We start from the raw sequence: 19,843 nt of genomic DNA on the forward strand, positions 1-19,843 counted from the left end.
TTTTATTATCTATTAATTTTCATAGCACCAGTCTTGCCATCCGCTCAAACTTTTTGATCTGTGCGCCGCTCAACGTTTTACGCTCATTGAACCGCTTATTTCTCCATGACATCTGGCGCTAAAAATTTACACTTTTTGGTGAAAAGACCGAATGAAATTATTGTTTTCTACAACTACAAACTTGTCTTATTTCTATGTTATATGTTGAATGAAAAGTAGAAACATCAACTTTCTTCATTCAATTATATTATTAATGGATAAAGCGTGTCACTCGTTATGTAGGTAACTCATAAGAGTTAGGTAAGTCAGTACGCAGTACAGTAAGTCAACATTCTTCTTCAAAAACTTTGTGATTCACTTTTAAAAACAATAACATTTCAAAGTTTTTGTCAGTAAGTTTTAACCGTTTAGGGGTAAAAATTAGTCCTCCCCGACTAAACAACCTCTCCACAGACGTAGAAGATGGGAGAGTCACGTTGTAGCGTCTGAAAATAAGTCGAAAATTGTACTGTTTATATCATTGTCATGGATAATTAATTTAATCATAATACATGAGTCTATTAGACAATAAAGCTAGTGTTGGCTTTTTAATACGTAGTACATACTTGTAAATGTATGTCATTGTTGGATAATCGTTGAGTTGTTCCAAAGTCTGACAGAAGTACATATATTTTTCAATTTCATCGTTTGTAATCTCTTTACTGATTTTCTTCGTTATACTAGAAAAAAAGTCCTTTTTCCTACGTTTTTCAGGGCTTGTTTCTGAATGAAACGAGGATGTTCCGTCGCTACTGTCTTCTGATCTATTAAGGGAATTATCAAATAAACTCCGTGATTTATTTTTATGATAACTTACGAAATTTACAAACTTACGAATCTGAATTTTCAACGTTTCCCTTCCGTCGATTGAATTCACACGCCAACAATGACTTGGCTCGATTAAATTGTTCTGAATTTTCCAGCCATGATTGCTTGAATATTGGATTTGAAATGGTAGCTAAACGAAGCTCATTGTCAGAAAACATTTTTTCAAATCTATGAAAGTGAGAATTATCAAAGTAAGAATAATTTATTTAGCCATACCCACATAACACAAGGCAGTCCGTCGGATGTCCGACAGATGTCGGGGTCGGATGTTGAGTACATCTTTTTGATATCCTCCGGACAGCCCGATATCCGATTTGGATGTCCTACGGATGTATTTTATTTTGGTTTTGACCGCCCTAAACAGTGCCGTCAGACATTCTAAGGATATCCGAACGGGCTTTCATTTGGCTATAAATATGACATGTATTGGACATCTATTCATGAAAAAACATTAGGCTATACCAGGATTCGAACTCGGGTCTCCAGCATCACAGTCGAATCTTATTCCACTGTGCCAATCTACAGATATATTATGCATCATTTTCGAACAATACAATCGAATTGTTGTAAAACACTTGAGCTTTTTCGATAACAAATCACATACAGGATTTTTAAGAAGTCAAGATGATGTCGAACTTAGGTTAAACCAGAGGTATATAAATTGAAATTAAACAATTTATGCTAAATATTTTTTGAATTTTAAACTTCAGCATGATTTATTAAGTTTAAAGTAGTTTTTTATTATTTTAAATTATAATCCTATCATAAGTATACTTGCTTTTAATATTATTAGATGCCGAATAATATTTATTTTCTGTGAGTTAATTCTCAATGGCTTGGTTCCCGTAAGCTAAACGGAAAGATTGTGCAAACAAACTCACGACTTTCATATATTTTATTCATTTTTTGTAATAAATTTTAAAATAAACCATCCGGCAAATAGATCATTACTCCTTTATTTTTTAAATTTTTCATTTCAAATGCTGGACTTCAAATAAAAATACGTTCAAGGGAAAAATTTGAACACGGTTAAGTTTTCCCCCTCTCAAGAAATTTTGACAATTAATAATGAAACTTAGTGATCGGCCCCAATTAGTTCTAATCGAGTTAACCGCCCCGCACCGATAAAGTGCATTCGGGGTTGAAATGAGGTGCCACTTTTTCAACCTGGGCGGTGCGGGGAAAAATTTGAGGTTAACCCGTTGCCCTGAAGCAATAAAAAAAATGCCGTTCTTTCGGTTTCAGAGTAAAAATCGGGGCAAGCGGGTAGAACGAGCTATTATCGGGGTTGTTATCGGATAGATCGGGTCAATCGATAATGTTTTTTGCATTGATGAATCGATTGATTGCAATCCAATTGATTGCAAACCCCAATTGAATTCGGGAAGAAGAATTTTCCACCCTGAGCCACGCCTCCTTGGCCCGAAATGAGAAACCCGATTTGCAAAAAAGCGCCCCGATTGGCTCGAGGCCGATCCTTAAATGAAACAATTGAAAATCTTTTTGGCTGTTGGAAGGAGGTCCGTAGAATATAATTTTCGCACATCCATTGCACTTCCAAGGTGACTAACCGACGGACATCCCTGGAACTACCCATTGAGTACATAGATATCTAACGGATGTTCGGCCATGATTCGGACATCCGACGGCAGAAATGTGCTATATGGGATAGCCATTCAAATAAATTGAAAAATTTACCTAGATTGAATAGCGTCTAACAGACTTGTTATTAATGGCTGGCAGTGAATAATAGATGCCTCATCTTTCAGCGATTTCAAATTGTTTTTCAAAACAGATAGAGTTGGTAGTAAAAATCCCATGCCCACATTTTTCTCGGCCTGTAGAATATCTAACGCTTCACAAACAGATTTCATTACTCTGACGTATTCTTTCAAAAATTGTTCTTCATTAGGCGAGATGAAGTCAATCTTGAATTCTTCGAACAACTTTTTCATTTGACGGAAATTTTTATTACGTAAGTGAACGAAACAGCGAACTGCGGAATACTCTGAGTTCCAACGGGTATCGTTTTTTACAACGAAAAGTCTTCCCAAGTAACGCATAATTACGTCGGAACTTAACGAACTGGAACTTTGCTTGTTCCACAAACGCTGTAGCTTTCCGAAAACGTTTGAACTCAGTTGTTCCATAAGAGGATCTTGAATTTTATAGATGTCAACTTTACAGATGAGGCTGAGAAGGTGACATGCACACTTCCTGTGTACTGGAAGGGTCACATTTTCATTTTGTGGTGTTCTGTTCAACGGAAGATCAGTCAATATATCGCCTATATCCAGAGTTGCCGCGATCGATTTAATGATCGAGATCGATTGATCGATCGATCGAGATTTTTGCGATCGAGATCAATCGATTGATCAAACCGATTTATCAGGATCGAGATCGAGATCGAAAGGGGTTGAATGAAATCGATCTCGACTGTGGTGACACCTAGTGGCGGATACAGAAAGTTTTTAAAACATTCATTAATCAGATGACATAAAACTTTTTTCAGATAGTAGACGAACTTCGCGTGTTGTTTTTTTTCTATAGAGCAGTAAAACATCCTGCGTTGCGCGTTTTCCACAAATGCGAAAATCTCATTTGTGTCCAAGTTGGTCTGCTGCGGCTGCAGCGTCTTATGGAGAAACCATCTTCTTCAAGTTAAAAATTAAGTTTTCATAACTATAATTTAGATTTCCCCCTTTTCTTCCTAGCAGTGGGTACCCTATTCATCTTTTCATTTCCCAATTTTTTTTTTCTAGCTCCAGTTCTATCTACTATATTTTTATTTTATTTTTGTTTGTAAGTTGATCGTCTCTTTTAGCCGAAGAATTTCGTTTGCTGCCCGAAATTCGTCTGCTACAAGGGGATGAACAACAAACCATTCACAAACAATAGCTAAATAAAAATAAACCAGATAGAACTAGGGCTAGAAAAAAAAATTGGGAAATGAAAAATAAATAGGGTACCCACTGCTAGGAAGGAAAGGGGGAAAATCTCAATTATATTTATGAAAACTTATTTTTTAACATGAAGAAGTTGGTTTCTCCATAAGACGCTGCAGCCGCAGCAGACCAACTTGGACACAAATGAGATTTTCGCATTTGTGGAGAACGTGCAACGTAGTATGTTTTACTGCTCTTTTCCTAATTCTTGCTCATTTATGCATTATTAATTTATATTTATATTTCCATTAGAAGTATAATAGTGGTCTACCTTCTTCAGTAGCTTGTGAGAGATTGTGCAGTACGGCAGGCTTAATTTTCACTTCTAAGAGATGCAAGCTATCTAATTTTAATTTCAATATGTTGCTGTTTTTGAAGTTAAATGGCTCCTGCGGTCGTGAGTGGGAAAAAAACCCTCAAAAACGTCTGGTAACCCCACTAAATAATGCTGTTTATTCCTGTGTAATTGCTGGAAAGATTCAAACAGAAATACAATGATAAAAATTTAACGCGATCGATTCGATCGATTTCGATCATCGATCGATCATTTCATTTTTGATCAATCGAAACGATCGAAACGATCAAAATTTTTTTTTGATCGAGATCGAGATCAATCGATCGCGAACTAGTGATCGAACGGCAACTCTGCCTATATCAAAGTAGAACATGTCCTCGTCAGCTTCTTCTTCTAGTAAATGTTCTTCAAATTCTTCATCAATTAGGTCGTCGTAGTTAGGAAGTGAAGACGATGCATCTCTTTCTCTGAAACACTTGAGAAAATTTGATCCATTATCTGTAGTGGATCCCCGCAACTTGTCTTTCACTTCATACTCACTGTGAATTGCTTCTATCAATTTTGCCAATACATCATATGTATGATGCCCATAAATCCTTCAAACAGCAAGGCAGGCATTTTTTTTCTTAAGGCTTTTACTATCATGCCAATGAATAGTCTCTCCCAAGTAAGATAAAATTAGTTGAGTTGAGCGCCGCTCAAAAGTTTGAGCGTGGGAGGTGCGCCGCACAAATGTTGAGCGCGCTCGCTGCAACACTGCATAGCACTCTAATATTTTACACAGGGCCGTCTCTATAGGGACGGGGACCCCGGGCACCATTCTCCATTGGCCCCCCCCCCTCCCCTCTTTGGAACCGTTAACCAGTCTTCGATAAAAAACTTCTTTTGAAACAAACCTTTTCCTTTTTTCGGTGTCATCCACGTTACCAAACTTGCTACTGGTACTAGAACTAGAACGGCAAATTAAGTTCGAATTGCTCTTTGGAGGATTCAAAATCAAGTGTTCAATTAAATTTTCGTTTTCTCTATCCCAGTTTGCCGGGTCTTCAGAAAATAAAGTCAAAGTTGAAGTTTCGTCAGTGATTTGTAGATCTACTGAGCTACACACTGGCTTTACTGAAAAATCGGCATGGGCCGCATGGCCAGTCTCCAATTCCTGAGTATCTGGACTTTGTTCAAAAGATGAAGGTGAATTTGGCAGACTTACATCGTTGTTGGTGGATAAAATTTCTCCAACAGTGCAATCCAAGGGAACACAAGCAATTTCATTTTCACTTGAATTTTGCGAGCTTGCACTAATCGGACGAAAAAACACTGAAAGTTTCGGAACTTCCGTCAAAAATGGTTCAACTTTTTTCTTCTTATGGCTGACTCCTTCCTTCTCTTGGCTCCTGAAGCCCTTTTATTTTTAGATTCTGTATTCATACTAAAAGACACAGTCAGACACTCAATAAACAGAATTTAGCTGAGTAACCTGACTTGAATTGACTCTGCTTCTTTCAACGAACTAGTCATCACTAATCCCTGTGAGTCTTCCCATTAGCGTTGATCTTTTGTTTCAATAATTTCGAAATTTGCCCTCTAGGGCTCTAGCTCTCAAGATAACTTTTAGCACCCCCTAGGCACCCTGATGTTGAAGTAGCTATTGCAGTACTGCTCGAACTTTCACCCTTTTTGAATTTATAAAATCTGTATTACATATTTTTATAACTTGCCGAGCATATTAAATTATCAATAAAGAAAAGAATACATTTTTTAATTCACGTTTTTTTTGTCTTAGTTTAAAAAAATTTTTTTTTTGCTGCCGTGGCCCCCCCTGAACCTGTGGACCCCGGGCGGCCGCCCGGGTTGCCCGTGGGTAAAGGTGGGCCTGATTTTACAAATACAAAACAAAACAAAATATACAAATAATGATTCTCCTTGGATGCAGACGATGTAAGGGAGACAAAAATATAAATTTGGCAATGTCGGTCCCGTCAATTCGTTGATGAATGAAAACAAACAAATGCGAAATATACTACGGTGGATTACTGAAAAGTATTAATCTTAATAATAACGCTTATACCTGCGATTAAATACCTTTGTGAGTTTAACTTAGGCAGCTTCTATCACTGATTTTATTGAAACTAACTTTTGACACAAATAATGGGGTCTGCTTCTACAAGGGGAAAAATTCTAACAACGCCCATATAGCACATTTCTGCCGTCGGATGTCCGAATCATGGTCTAAGATTTGGGAGGTCCCCGAACTGTCGTCTGCTAGGCCTGTTTTTGGCTGTTCGTCTGCTATTTCTGCGGACAAATTTTGGGGCACTCGCTAGGGGCGCTGACTGTCCGGATCAGTCATAACATTTCCCTCCAAAACGTTGTTAACAACGAGAAAAGTAGTTGCTTGTCACAGTCTTCTTCTGGACTAAGCCACTAAAAGGTAACAATTCTTATTTATGTTACGTTATCATGTAATGTTTTCATGTTAGTGGCTTTTAAGTGTGATCATGGTGTGATAGTTAATTGTTAAAAGTTTGTTTTATTGTTGCATAGGACTCCCACTTTGCTCTCATGTGTGTGGAATGTCATTCATATTTCTCCTTTTTTTAGGTTACAGAAGATGCCTAATCGTTGTTTTGTGCCTAATTGCAACTCGGGATTCCCTGGGTCCACTACGACTGAAAAGGTGGCTTTTTTTTCAGCTTCAAGGGATTCTAGCCTGCTTCAACGTTGGAAGCTGCGAGGGAAAAAAATGTAGACAAAAAAGAAGATTGGGACCTTCTCTATGTCTTATGGCAACATATTTTTGTTGTTGTTGGTGAAACAAAAGGTATTTTCCATTTCTGGCTAAAGGCTATGTTTATAGATGGCAGAGACCTAGAAGCTATTACCTTTTTGAAGACTTTTTAAGTCAGTAGACACAGCCCGGAGATTTTAACTTTCTCCAACACTTTCTCCAAGACACCGCTGTCGGCGGAGAATGTTTACTCTACGTGTTGTAGAATACAGCAAATATTACCATTCATGCCTCAAGTCAACACCACGAAAGAAGCCATTCAATTAATAAATTGATTCTTTGGATGATGCTTCAAAAGTGGTGAATGGGGCCTGGGTGTAATTGTAAACGTTTCAGTCCTTTTATTAATCAGTGGAACACGTTCCGTAGATGATTTCTTTTCTCTGGGGCAATAAGATATAATCTGTTTGACTTTTCCCTTCTATGCGAACGAAAGAAAAAGAGAAATGTTTCAGCAAGACGTTAATGTTCCACGCTGCATTACAGAGATACAGTTACGAACATCTGGTCATCTTTGACGATTTATGAGTCGTTTCATCCTGTTATTACCTTGACCAATGGAACTTTGAATTATTGCACCCCGCGCTTCGCTTCGCAGATGCGACGCAGATTTAAGTTGGCGAATAGTGAGGTTCGCCGAGTGCAAAGCAACTGACGCAATATAACGAGCACCCTTCAAAGTTTAGATAAAATAGTTGTAAGTTAATCTAAAACAATTGGAAAATCTCATATTTCATATACCATTTAAAAAAGGGAAAAACATTGGCCACCCCTAACCTTAAGCTGCGCAAACTGTCTAAAATGGTAAATTAATTTGTATTAATGTATATTAATGTTTGAAATACAAAGAGGAATTGATTCAAGTTTCTTTTTTTTGTTTTGTAATTTTTAATCATCAATAAAACAGCGTAGAAAGACTCAAAAGCGACTATTTTCCCCATTGTTCACAACGTTTTGGAGGGAAATGTTATGACTGATCCGGACAGTCAGCGCCCCTAGCGAGTGCCCCAAAATTTGTCCGCGAAAATAGCAGACGAAACAGCTAGCAGACGACAGTTCGGGGACCTCCCAAATCTTAGACCATGTCCGAATCATGGCCGAACATCCGTTAGATATCTATGTACTCAATGGGTAGTTCCAGGGATGTCCGTCGGCTAGTCACCTTGGAGGTGCAATAGATGTGCGAAAATTATGTTTTACGGACCTCCTTCCAACAGCCAAGAAGATTTTCAATTGTTTAATTTAAGGATCGGCCTCGAGCTAATCGGGGTTTTTTTTGCAAATCGGGTTTCTCATTTCAGGCCATCGAGGCGTGGCTCAGTGTGGAAAATTCTTCTCCCCGAATTCAATTGGGGTTTGCAATCAATTGTATTGCAATCAATCGATTCATCAATGCAAAAAACATTATCGATTGACTGTTTCACCCGATCTATCCGATAACAACCCCGATAATAGCTCGTTCTACCCGCTTGCCCCGATTTTTACTCTGAAACCGAAAGAACGGCATTTTTTTTTAATTGCTTCGGGGCAACAGGTTAACCTCAAATTTTTCCCCGCACCGCACCGGTTGAAAAAGTGGCACCTCAATTCAACCACGAATGCACTTTATTGGTGCGGGGCGGTTAACTCCATTAGAACTAATTGGGGCCGATCACTAAGTTTCATTATTAATTGTCAAAATTTCTTTGTTTCCAAAAGGGGAAAACTTAACAGTGTTCAAATTTTACCCTTGAACATATTTTTATTTTAAGTCCAGCATTTAATACGAAAAATTGAAAAAATAAAGGAGTAATTATCTATTTGCCGGGTGGTTAATTTTTTAATTTATTACAAAAAATGAATAAAAGATATGTAAGTCGTGAGTTTGTTTGCACAGGCTTTCCATTTAGCTTACGGGAACCAAGCCATTGGAAATTAATTTACAGAAAATAAATATTATTCGGCATCTAATAATATTCAAAGCAAGTATACTTATGATAGGATTTTAATTTCAGATAATAAAAAACTACTTTAAACTTAATAAATCCTGCTGAAGTTTAAAATTCAAAAAATATTTAGCCTTAATTGTTTAATTTCAATTTATACACTTCTGGTTTAACCTAAGTTCGACATCATCTTGACTTCTTAAAAATCCTGTATGTGATTTGTTATCGAAAAGCTCAAGTGTTTTACAACAATTCGATTGTATTGTTCGAAAATGATATGTAATACATCTGCAGATTGGCACAGTGGAATAATATTCGACTGAGGTGCGGGAGACCCGAGTTCTAACCCTAAGATAGCCTAATGTTTTTTCTAGATTAGAGGTCCAATACATGTCATATTTATAGCCAAATGAAAGCCCGTTCCGATATCCGTAGAGTGTCCGACGGCGCTGTTGAGGGCGGTCAAAACCAAAAAAAATTTACATCCATAGGACATCCAAATCGGATATCGGGCTGTCCGGAGGATATCAAAAAGATGTACTCAACATCCGACCCCAACATCTGTCGGACATCCGACGGACTGCCTTATGTTATGTGGGCGGGTATTGCCGATATCGGCCAACAAGAAGGCTCTGCTTCGCAGCGCCCCTGGCGGCCTACAGAAAGTTTACAATAACAGCATACGTTACAAGTCAAAAATAATAGGTCGTCTAACGGGCCTTCCGAATTTAGAAATTCTATCTTCAGGTGGACTTTGGCCATCCGCAACATCCTCCCCGCCGGAATCGCCGGCGTCCTCGCGCGATTCCAAATTCTTCTTACGGAGCGCATTCTTCTTTCTCGTAGACGTAGTCTTCTTCACTGTGCCGATTCCGGTATCGTCGACGGGCGTGTCGATATCGTCTTAGACTTCTAAAGGGTAGACAGTCTGGATGCTCCTAGTGGTTCCCTTACCCGAACGTAGTCGTAAAACAACCGCTCGCACCTTGCCGTCGGTTCCAGGTATCACTCCTGTAACAATAGCCGTAGGCCACGAAACACGTTTGATGTTAGGTTCTTTCAGCAGGACGATTTCGCCAACACGCGGAATTCTGGTGCCCTTTCCCTTGCGACAGTAAAATCGCTTAAAATCAGAAGGTATGACTCTTGCCACAGCCTCCACCATGTCAAGGCGTGTTCGCTCCTCTGTTTGTCCAGCTCGATGAGGTCGTCACGGCTCATCTTCGTTGAGTCGGGTAACTCTGATGTAGCTCCAGGTTGTCTTCCGGTCAGCAACTTTTGTGGAGACAAAACTTCGTAGAAATGTGCGTCGCCAGAAACATAAGTAAGGGGCCGTGAATTCACGATAGCTTCAATTTCCACCAGTATGGTGTGAAGTTGGTCGAAACTAACCTTCATTTTCCCCAGCACCTTTCTTAGCGGTTCTTTAACGGAGCGGACCAATCTCTCCCAAAACCCAACCAACCATGGAGCTATGCTAGGAGAAAACTACCATTTTATACCCTTACTTAAGAGCCAGTTGGCTAGAGTAGGATTTTCCGTCACTAATTTTGCTGCACAAGTAAACGTTGACGCGTTGTCACTGTAGATAATTTTGCAATCTTCTCGACGTGACATCATTCTTCTTAACGCGTACATGAAAGTGTGTTTGGTTAGATCAGTCACAAGCTCTAAGTGCACAGCCCTTGTGACTGCACAAGTAAACCAACACGCATGCACTTTCTTTTCGCCAACACGAGTTTTCTCGATATCGTTCCCATCACTGTCTTTTTCAATAAGAATCACTTCTTCTAGCACATACATTGGGCTGAAGTAGTCGATCCCGATCACTTCAAATGGCTGCGCTTTCTTGGTTCTATTCAATGGCATTGCAGCAATTTCTTCATTAAAGGGACGTGATTGAACTCGTTGGCACTTTACAAACGTTTTTATGACACTTTTAATCCGCTGGCGTGCACGAATGATCCAAAAACGATTTCGTAAGAACGTCAGAGTGTTTTGGACACCAGTATGCTTCCGTTTAACATGATGATAGTGAATCATCATGTCGACAATCCTCTTGTTTGATGGAAGAAGGAAGGGCGGATCGATGAGCAGTTCTTTTAGGGCCGGACCTATTCTTCCAGTCGCTCGGATGAGTTACTCCTTTCTATCCCAAATGGACCTTAGTGTATCAATACCGTGAAGCAGTTTACCATGTGGTTTTCCCTTTTGTAAGGACTCGTAGATTTCTGCAAATGCCCTTTTTTGAATGATTTTTAAGATGAAGTTCTCGGCGACGGCAATTTCGTGAACAGAGAGACAGGACACTTCCACTACTTTGATCATTTCGGTTGCTCTGCCGGGCGACTCCTTCCTCAAAATCCTAAACATCCAGGCGATTGTACGTAAAACTCTCAGATAACTGCTCGCTCTTGATACGAGTACGTCAAACCAATCCGAAGTACTATTAGCTGCAAGGATTTGTAGTTTCTGCTTCAATTTTGCTTCGATCTCCATCAATTGCATTACTTCTGATGTCGGCATATCTAGTTGCGGCCATTCCGTCTTTTCCCGTTTCAGCCAGGAGGGACCTCCCCACCAGGAAGAAGCCGCAACTATCTTCTTTGCTCTCAAGCTTCTTGATGCGTGGTCTGCTGGGTTGTCCTTCCTCGGACAACGTTTCCAGTGATCTGGCCCAAACCTCTTCTGGATGGCTTCAACTCTGTTTTTGACGAACATCTTTCAACGGTTTGCTTCTCCGCGAATCCATCCAAGGGTTGCCATGGAGTCTTTCCATAAATGCACTTCCCAATTTACCTTGTCAACTGCGTTGACGATTCTTTCAGCTAGAACACTGCCGAGTTCGGCACTAAGTAACTCTAACCGGGGTAGAGATACCTCGTTCTTTGGGAGTGGTGCAGCTCTTGTTTTGCAACAAATTAGCCGAATGAAATCTGGATGTCTGGATTTCACGTAAGCAACAGCTGCATACGCTTTGGTTGAAGCGTCACAAAAAACATGCAGTTCTTGCGTGTGTTTGCTAGGTGCCATAGAAATCATCCTTGGCACTTGTATCCAGTGTATCGTATTTGAAAAAAAACGAGTATTTTAAAAATACAAATACTGTATTTTAAAATACTCGTCCTTCAAAATACATTTTTTCTCCCAAAACCTCAAATACCAAATAAAATAAAATACAAATACAAATACAAATACAAAATACTTTTTTCTGTATTCACTTCTATTGCTCCACATTTTTTTCATTCCTGAATTTATTTCCTGAATCCACTACCAGCCATTCTGTACCATCTGCAGTAAGAAGTTGATCCGGGGGCTCATCTAAAGTATGAATCTCATTGGCCTGTGAGGCCTGACCAGAAGACTCATCGAGCAGCATCTGATTCTCTTCGTTGAGAAGATCTTTTTGTACTTGAGTCAGATTTTCCACAATAGGCTGGGATTTTCTGGGACGTCCACGGCCTCCTACTCCTTTATTTTTAACTGTCTGTCCAAGGTTCTGTCTTGCCGACATTCTTGTCACTGAATCAGAGGATAAGCCAAGTTATTAGTTTATGCCATTACGTATTTTAAGAATGTTCAATAACTTAAACACTTACCGTGGGTATTATGCAAGTTCTTCAGAACCCACAGTAATAAGAAACAATCCGATTTGTTGAGAACTAGAGATATAGAGTGGTTTGAGGTTGCCATCTTGGATAGGTCTTTCTCCCAGTTTGGTGCAACCTCAAACAAAAAAGCATTGGCAATTTTAGTATTTTTGGTGGGAAACGAATGAAAGTGAACAATTTTTGTAATGGGTGTAGTTTACAATGCCTGAACTTTCAATATTTTCAAAAAATCTTGAACCGATAGCAAAGAATCGGTTGTTAGAGCTTTTGTCGTCGTTGAAAATTGATGATCCAAACTGGATTGACGAAAATCTTTGGAAAAAATATCGTGATGCCATTCTAATTGTTCCGGCAGTGACGTGGCCTAAGCTAATTGACTATTTTCAAAATGAAAAAAGTCGAAATACTGGAGAACCACTGCAAGTTCAAAAAGAAGTTATTGCTGCCATGGAGCAGAATCTGGATAACCAATGGTTTAGGGACTTTAGTGGGTTAGAGCTGACAAGCAACACAGTCGTGCTGAAAGCCAAGGTATATTCATCAAACTATTTCTTCGTGTAAATGTGAATCACATTTTATATTGTATTTATACATAGGTTACAGCATCACAAACAACAAACAACTAGTGTTGGTCTTAACTTCATGAGCTGATATCACTGCATGCAAAAGGGTTGCGACATGTGTGCACATTTCACCTAGACTGGAAAACAATTTAACTATTATGTAGACTAATGATATTGTTAAAATATAAAAAACAGTTAGATGAAATATTACCCTGCTGGACATGTGCAATGAGCAAATTGAACCATGCCGTCCTTAGCACAGGCTACCCAAGGATAGTAATACGTTGTACTTAATGTTTGTGATGCTGTAACCTATGTATAAATACAATATAAAATGTCAGGAATTATTACAAAGTTTAACATTTTTTTATTTTATATTTTTTTATTTAATATATTTTTATTTTTTTATTAAATATTTTACCTCTTGGTCTTAAAACACTTTCGCACTTTGTATTCATTGTGATAGAAAAAAAATTTACAAACGTGTACCACGACCCACGTGCCACGTCCCTATCTAAAGAAAGCCGTCTGCTGTGATGGCTTGAACACAAAAAAGGTTGCCAGATTAAAGAAAATAAGAATTATTATAAAGTGGGAAGGTCAACCAACTTGAATTTAGTAGTTCAACCACAGTCTGAACTGTGGTTGAACTTTTGTGGTTGAGCTCGCAAAATTTGGTCGAGCACGACCTCGATTGAACTTTTTGTTAACCATAAAACGGAAATCGAGCTCAACTGTGACGAATTGGTTAACGAAAAATACTGATTGAGCTCAATTTAAGTTCGGGTTGAGCTAAAAAGTTGACGATAAAACGCACCCTTGCCGTCAATTTCCAACGGCAAGCATTCGATTTTGCCATTGGCAATAGCGTCTGCTTTTAGCTTTGCGAAAGCATCAAAATATTTGCCGCTGAGGGCAGCACATTGGAAGACGCGACGATACGGACATACGGTACAACGAAGTGATGGTAACATTCGTCCTACCGTTTCGTCGCGTTGGCTGAGATCAAGTTGCGATAAATACGCCAATGCTAACAACAAGGTCTCTGAGACGTCGTCTTAACGTGCAGACGATAAATACGCCAACGCTAAAGGTAAGGACCTTCCAAAGAATCGATTCTTTTCAGGTCTTTTAACGATTCAATACTTCACCATCTAGCCAACACATACTTCACATTTAATCGTGAAGAGATTACGTGTTACTAAGTATTATTACTATACAATAAATATTGTTAAGAAATGAGGGTAAGGAACAGCTTAGGTGGGTGTCTTTTGAGAACCGCTCGGTCTATTTCCTGATTTTTAGTAACACAAACAAATATGCATCCGGGTTCACGCATTACCGCGTTACCGACCTGTGCCTGCATTACCGCAGCGCACCACGAACTCACCGGTGCCTGCATTACCGCAGCGCACCACGAACGGCCGTATTACAACGACCGCCCGGACCTGGCCATGCTTGTTGGCATTCCAGCACCAGCAATTGGACAAGAGATCAACAAACGAAACAACGGTCGTATTACCACGACCGTTCGGACCTGGCCATGCTTGTTGGCATTCCAACACCAGCAATTAAACAAGACAGTAACACACATTTAACACGACTTAACAGGGAGAAAAGGTATGGGAACTTACAATACTTGATTAGGTAGGTGATAGCAGGCAATCAAATTGGAGGAGTTTTCGTTAAATCCGGCCGGCTTCACACCAAAAAGGAGACTGCCCCAATTAGAGGACAGAAGATGGGGTAGAACGTAGGGAACAAAGAGTCGTCACGTCGACGAAGAGGGAAAGTCGGCCAAAGGGCGAAGACGGGTACATAACGTTACAAGGCGAGGACGAGTACATAACGTTACAATATTATTCCTATATATTTCGTCTTATGTATTATATATATCCTATATATTATATCCTAAATATCCTATATACTACGATATATAGGACGTTCGCCCTATATAAGGGATTTCGTCCTGATGACTAATCCGACCCAACTTCGAAGTTTTAATCCAAAAGAAAACTACAGTGGTACTGATAGGCCAATCATCCCGCTTTTTTAATGTTGCGCCTTACTCCGCCATTTTTGCAAATAGCGTCGGGGCAATCGCGGTAACCTCGTTTTTTGCCCACCCCGCCCCGGATGACAAATTGGCCCCCCGACTCATCCCCGAATGGTCTTTTTGGGGGCGGGGCGAGGCGGTTAACCCGATTTGAGCTAATCGGGGCCGATCGCTACTTATGGGACTAAAATACCAGATGGGGTTGGGCTGAATTGCGAGATGGTGCAACTCAGCATCCGCCGAAGGCATAGGCCTTGGGTTTGATAAACAAGTAACACTTTTTTCAAGTAATTATTTTTATTAAAACATGTATTCAATGAGCTCTATTACCCCTACGGTAGTATTATACAGAGAACTTAATTATTGGGGGAAACATTTTTAAAGAAAGAAAACTGAGGTCTAGCGCTTAAATTGTCATCGTGAGAGCCCTAGCGGCAACACTCATCTGCCTTAAAGCCAAAGAGCTACAAATAGAAGGAAGCGTGGGAGTTGTAAGCACTTTTAACGAAAATGTTTAACGAATGGAGAGAATGCCGGGAAATACTTTTAATGAATCTCAATTCAATTCTTCAACAGAAGGAATGGCTATAGTTACTGGGTTATCTGCAGTTCCGAGAGTTAAGCATTTCTGCTTCTCGCAGTTCAAAGAGACTTCTTTGAAAAATTTAGGGAAGTCCATTTATTCTGTTTTGGCAGGATCCGGCTTATTATGGAAGAGCATTTCTGCTTTGGACTTTAAATTTTTAGCCTTTTCCTCCATCAAGAATCCGGTATGTTCTAAAAGCTGCATCCAAGTCTTTGGAGGCACTCTGGTTAATATACCATGCTTTATCAACCACTCCTCTAAGGTTTCATTTTTTTGTACGGGTTCCTCATCCAATTCAGATTCGTAGGTTTTGCCTAAAACTTCGTCCCTGGCGTGCTTAACTGCTACTTGCAGTGTATCAATTGCTTCGGTCAAAGCTGCGGCCTGTTCGTTTGCCAGTTGTTTTGCTGCTTGTTCCCGTTTCAACGAAATTTCTTCCACCTCCTTAACTTTCTCCTCAGCCAATTTCAACGCCGCTTCATTTCTGTGGTTTGAAATTTTTAGTTCCAGCATATTTTCTTGGGTGGTTTGCTTAAACTCTGTAAGCTGACGCTTCGCTTGTTCGGCAGCCGACTTCAGGTGTTTTTCTTTTTCTTCATAAAGAGCTTGTTGGTTGGCAAGTTTGTGGGACATTTCTGCCCTCAATGCTTTTGCTTCCCGCGTGGCTTGTCCTAACAAGTCTTCCAGTTCTCGTTGTCTTTCCTCTGCCATTTTCATTGCCGCTTCATTATTGTGATTTGACATTTTGAGTTCCATAATTTCTTCTTGGGTGGTATGTTTTACTTCCATAAGCTGACGCTTCGCTTGTTCGGCAACCAAGTTCTGGTGTTTTTCTTTTTCTTCATAAAGAGCTTGTTGGTTGGCAAGTGCATGTGACATTTCTGCCCTTAATGCTTTTGCTTCCTGCGTGGCTTGTCCTAACAAGTCTTCCAGTTCTTGTTGTCTTTCCTCCGCCAATTTCAGTGCCGCTTCATAATTATGATTTGACACTTTGAGTTCCATGATTTCTTCTTGGGTGGTATGTTTTACTTCCATAAGCTGACGCTTCGCTTTTTCGGCAACCAAGTTCAGGTGTTTTTCTTTTTCTTCATAAAGAGCTTGTTGGTTGGAAAGTGCATGGGACATTTCTGTCCTTAATGCTTCTGCTTCCTGCGTGGCTTTTCCTAGCATGTTTTCCAGCTCTCGCTCTCTTTTCTCTGCCAATTTTAATGCCGCTTGATCATCTTCTATCGAAGCTTTTAGTTCCGTTGTCTCTTTGGCGAAAGTCTCTTTTAATTGCTCGAGCTCATACTTTGCTTCTTCAACAACGGATTCAAGTTGTTTATGTTGTTTTGAGTGAGACTTTTGATCGGCATGTGCATGTAACATTTCTGTTCTTAATGCTGCTGTCTCTTGTCTGGATTTTCGTAACATTTCTTCTAGTTTTTGCTCTTTTTTTTCTGACAATTTCAGTGCCGCTTGAACACGTTCATTCAAACTTGTCAGTTCCATAATGTCTCTGGTGAAAGTCTCTTTTAATTGCTGATTAACGGTTGAGTGTTTTTTCTCGACAGACAAGAGGGTTAATTTAAACGTGTGAACCGATTGCATTAAAGTGGATTTCTCAGCGTCGAATGCGGCTTCCAGTTGTAGGAGCTTTTTTTCAGCATTTTCTACCAGCTCTCGCAGAAGTTTTATCCTTTTTAATTCAGCTGTCACCAAAGTAGCCGGCAGTTCACTTGTTATTTCATCCGGGTTGTTCATGGAATTGTTTCCATCGGGTAAAAAGCCAGCATCTTTATGCAAAAAACTGGCTTCTTCTTTGATTGGTGATAACGGTAGCTTTATTTCTGGTTGGATTTTTCTCGGCGATGGTAAAGTTTCTGGGTGTGGTAAAAATACATTCAGTATGGAGTTTAAAATCCATCTTAAGCCGAATAAGAGAAACGGTCCGAGAAAATAGACTAAGAAGTCGAAGAAAGAGTATTCCATTTTGAATTTTCTGAAGATACTGCTTTATGTGAACTGGGCAGTTATACAAATTCCGACGTTATATATGCTCAACGTCGTCCTTATTGCCACTTCCACAGGTCTTCGAAGTCCTTTCTTTTCTTAATTATGAATAACAGAAAACCAAATGCATAATCCTATCTGTACACTAAGAACTCCAACATTTAAAAAATATAGTTCAATTAAAAAAGTCAACATAATAATCCTATAAACTATTTATTGTGCCCATAATAATACCAATGATTACATAGGAGGCCAAAGGTACAGTACATAACAATGAACCATCTAATTATTATTTAGCAAAAAGAATAAAAACATGATTTTAAAAATGAACTTAATTTATAAAGTCTGTTGGAAAACTTAAAATTTAAACAAAGATATAAGTTGATGCCTACTGCTACTACTAATTAAAGTCTTAATAAAAGTTTCGTTTTCGTGTTAATAACATGGTCCCAGAGCCATTGAGTTCTATCGTTATCCCCTAGAGGATGTACTGTTCCATTTTCCTTCAAAAGTGAAAATATGTTTTAGACTAAAACATATTTTCAATCCAATCCACCAATTCAATCCAATCCAATCCGATATGATACGAATCTGGGATTAGAAACGAAGACAAATTAGAGCGTTTGAATCTTTTAAAGTTCTACATAAAATTTTAAATGACTTAGAAATCCATCACATGTCGCAGCAGACGAATTCGTAAAAAATTCTGTACTTATTGGTTTCAGATTTCAGTCCTACTGCAAGTGATTAACTTTAAGATCACACGACCGTGCACTTGATCCGGTTTTTACCATGAAAATCACACAGAAACGGAAAGTTAATCGTTATATGAGCTTCTTCCGGAATAATTACGGATTTCGGGTACCCTATCAGGTTCTAGTGGATGGAACTTTGTGTTTGGCTGCCCTGGAGGGGCAAGTGAGAGTCAGTGAACAACTATCGAAGTACTTTCAATGTGAGCTCAAACTACTAACTACACAGTGTGTTATCTTAGAAATGGAAAAAATAGGTAACTAATTGTCTATGGAAGCAACTGTCTGCTATCAATATTGTTTATTCTGTGTATTCTAGGCCCCTCAATTAATGGTGCATTAAGTATCTGCAAACAATTTGCTGTTCATAAATGTGGACATGAAAAAAAACCTGTTCTTGCATCAAAATGTCTCGAGTCCATGATAGCGGACAACAACCCAAATAGGTCAACATTTACCATACCAGTGATTCCTTTATGTACAGTTCTTGTTGTCCAACGTTTGGTTTCTTCGTTTTTGTTCTCTGACATTTCTGTACATGAGCTGCGAAACCAACATTCACAGATAGAAGTTTGTGCATCAACCAGGCACTTCAGTGATAAAAAAAACCTTTCGTGTCAACTTTCTTCCAGTTTTTGTTTTGTTATTCTTTACCCAGTGTAGATATTGTCTACAACAGCCTCATTCAACAGTATCTAACTTAGTTCACAAGTGCAAATTTCCTTTTCTATTCTTATATTTCCTTTAATTTTTTTAAAATCTAATTTTGAATATTTTAACCACACAGGTATATAATTGCAACACAAGATCCAAGTTTGAGGGAAGTTGCAAGGGCCGTTCCTGGGACGCCGGTTCTTTACCTACATTTTCGCTCTCCCACGCTTGAAAAACCATCACAGCAAAGCACTGAGTTGGCTGGAGCCACCATCAAATCAAGGTGGTACAGAAAAAGAGTTTAACAAAATTGCAGAGTGAAATAGGCATCATCTCAAGAGCATGGAAATGAGTTTTCTTTTCTGCGTGTTTCCAGTATTCATGATCAGGGCTGCACTATGGAACGATTGCGTCAGCTAAAAAAACAGGAACTCGGCAGTCAAACTGGAGAAGAAAAACGTTTCAAAAGAAAGAAAGCAAAAGGACCAAACCCTCTATCCTGCAAGAAGAAAAAGAAGAAAATTGGCACTCGGGAACCTTTACAGAAAGCCGGGACATCCTCGGACCAAGGGGTGCGTCCAAGGAAGCGGAAGCGTGTCAAAATTGCTGATCATATTCGGCAAGAGTTGGCAGCTCGTTTAAATGTACCAAAGACCTCAGATTAATTTTTTTTTAAAGTGAATTGAAACTAGGTCTTCTGGTTAATACAATCACCACATCCGTTCCATGACTTCGATGTAAAAAGTCGCCATGCATTCGTTTTACACAAAACCTGTGCGTTGCCTCGATGGCACCCACCGAAACGAATAATC

General features: G+C 39.3%; 5 protein-coding genes and 1 long non-coding RNA gene across 6 annotated transcripts; 3 read left to right on the forward strand and 3 right to left on the reverse strand.

Annotated features, from left to right (window-relative positions):
* Positions 1-325: 325 nt before the first annotated feature.
* Positions 326-5,622, reverse strand: LOC123472611. Its single transcript, XM_045174476.1, has 8 exons — positions 5,582-5,622; positions 5,035-5,498; positions 4,462-4,659; positions 2,999-3,154; positions 2,566-2,638; positions 931-1,035; positions 606-803; positions 326-485 (listed from the first exon to the last, which is right to left on the reverse strand). The coding sequence occupies exons 1-8, from the start codon at positions 5,620-5,622 to the stop codon at positions 326-328; spliced, it is 1,395 nt and encodes a 464-aa protein (XP_045030411.1).
* A 711-nt stretch (positions 5,623-6,333) lies between these two features.
* On the forward strand, positions 6,334-7,758 carry LOC123472196. Its single transcript, XR_006646488.1, has 2 exons — positions 6,334-6,925; positions 6,997-7,758. It is a non-coding gene; the product is annotated as an uncharacterized LOC123472196 (long non-coding RNA).
* A 4,254-nt stretch (positions 7,759-12,012) lies between these two features.
* LOC123472229 lies at positions 12,013-12,521 on the reverse strand. The gene is made up of 2 exons (XM_045173472.1): positions 12,417-12,521; positions 12,013-12,339 (listed from the first exon to the last, which is right to left on the reverse strand). The coding sequence occupies exons 1-2, from the start codon at positions 12,508-12,510 to the stop codon at positions 12,041-12,043; spliced, it is 393 nt and encodes a 130-aa protein (XP_045029407.1). The 5' UTR covers positions 12,511-12,521; the 3' UTR covers positions 12,013-12,040.
* A 7-nt stretch (positions 12,522-12,528) lies between these two features.
* LOC123472612 lies at positions 12,529-13,054 on the forward strand. The gene is made up of 2 exons (XM_045174477.1): positions 12,529-12,959; positions 13,025-13,054. The coding sequence occupies exons 1-2, from the start codon at positions 12,630-12,632 to the stop codon at positions 13,052-13,054; spliced, it is 360 nt and encodes a 119-aa protein (XP_045030412.1). The 5' UTR covers positions 12,529-12,629.
* A 2,524-nt stretch (positions 13,055-15,578) lies between these two features.
* On the reverse strand, positions 15,579-18,017 carry LOC123472528 (polyamine-modulated factor 1-binding protein 1-like). The gene has a single exon (XM_045174158.1). The coding sequence runs from the start codon at positions 17,602-17,604 to the stop codon at positions 15,727-15,729; it is 1,878 nt and encodes a 625-aa protein (XP_045030093.1). The 5' UTR covers positions 17,605-18,017; the 3' UTR covers positions 15,579-15,726.
* A 136-nt stretch (positions 18,018-18,153) lies between these two features.
* On the forward strand, positions 18,154-19,761 carry LOC116923254 (rRNA-processing protein UTP23 homolog). The gene is made up of 4 exons (XM_032929723.2): positions 18,154-18,634; positions 18,697-18,823; positions 19,165-19,314; positions 19,408-19,761. Exons 1-4 carry the CDS (start codon positions 18,418-18,420, stop codon positions 19,694-19,696), a joined length of 783 nt encoding a protein of 260 aa, XP_032785614.1. The 5' UTR covers positions 18,154-18,417; the 3' UTR covers positions 19,697-19,761.
* The last annotated feature ends 82 nt before the right edge of the window (positions 19,762-19,843 follow it).

The sequence above is a fragment of the Daphnia magna genome, linkage group LG5 (assembly GCF_020631705.1).
Source record: "Daphnia magna isolate NIES linkage group LG5, ASM2063170v1.1, whole genome shotgun sequence".
NCBI classification, from domain to species: Eukaryota; Metazoa; Arthropoda; class Branchiopoda; order Diplostraca; family Daphniidae; genus Daphnia; species Daphnia magna.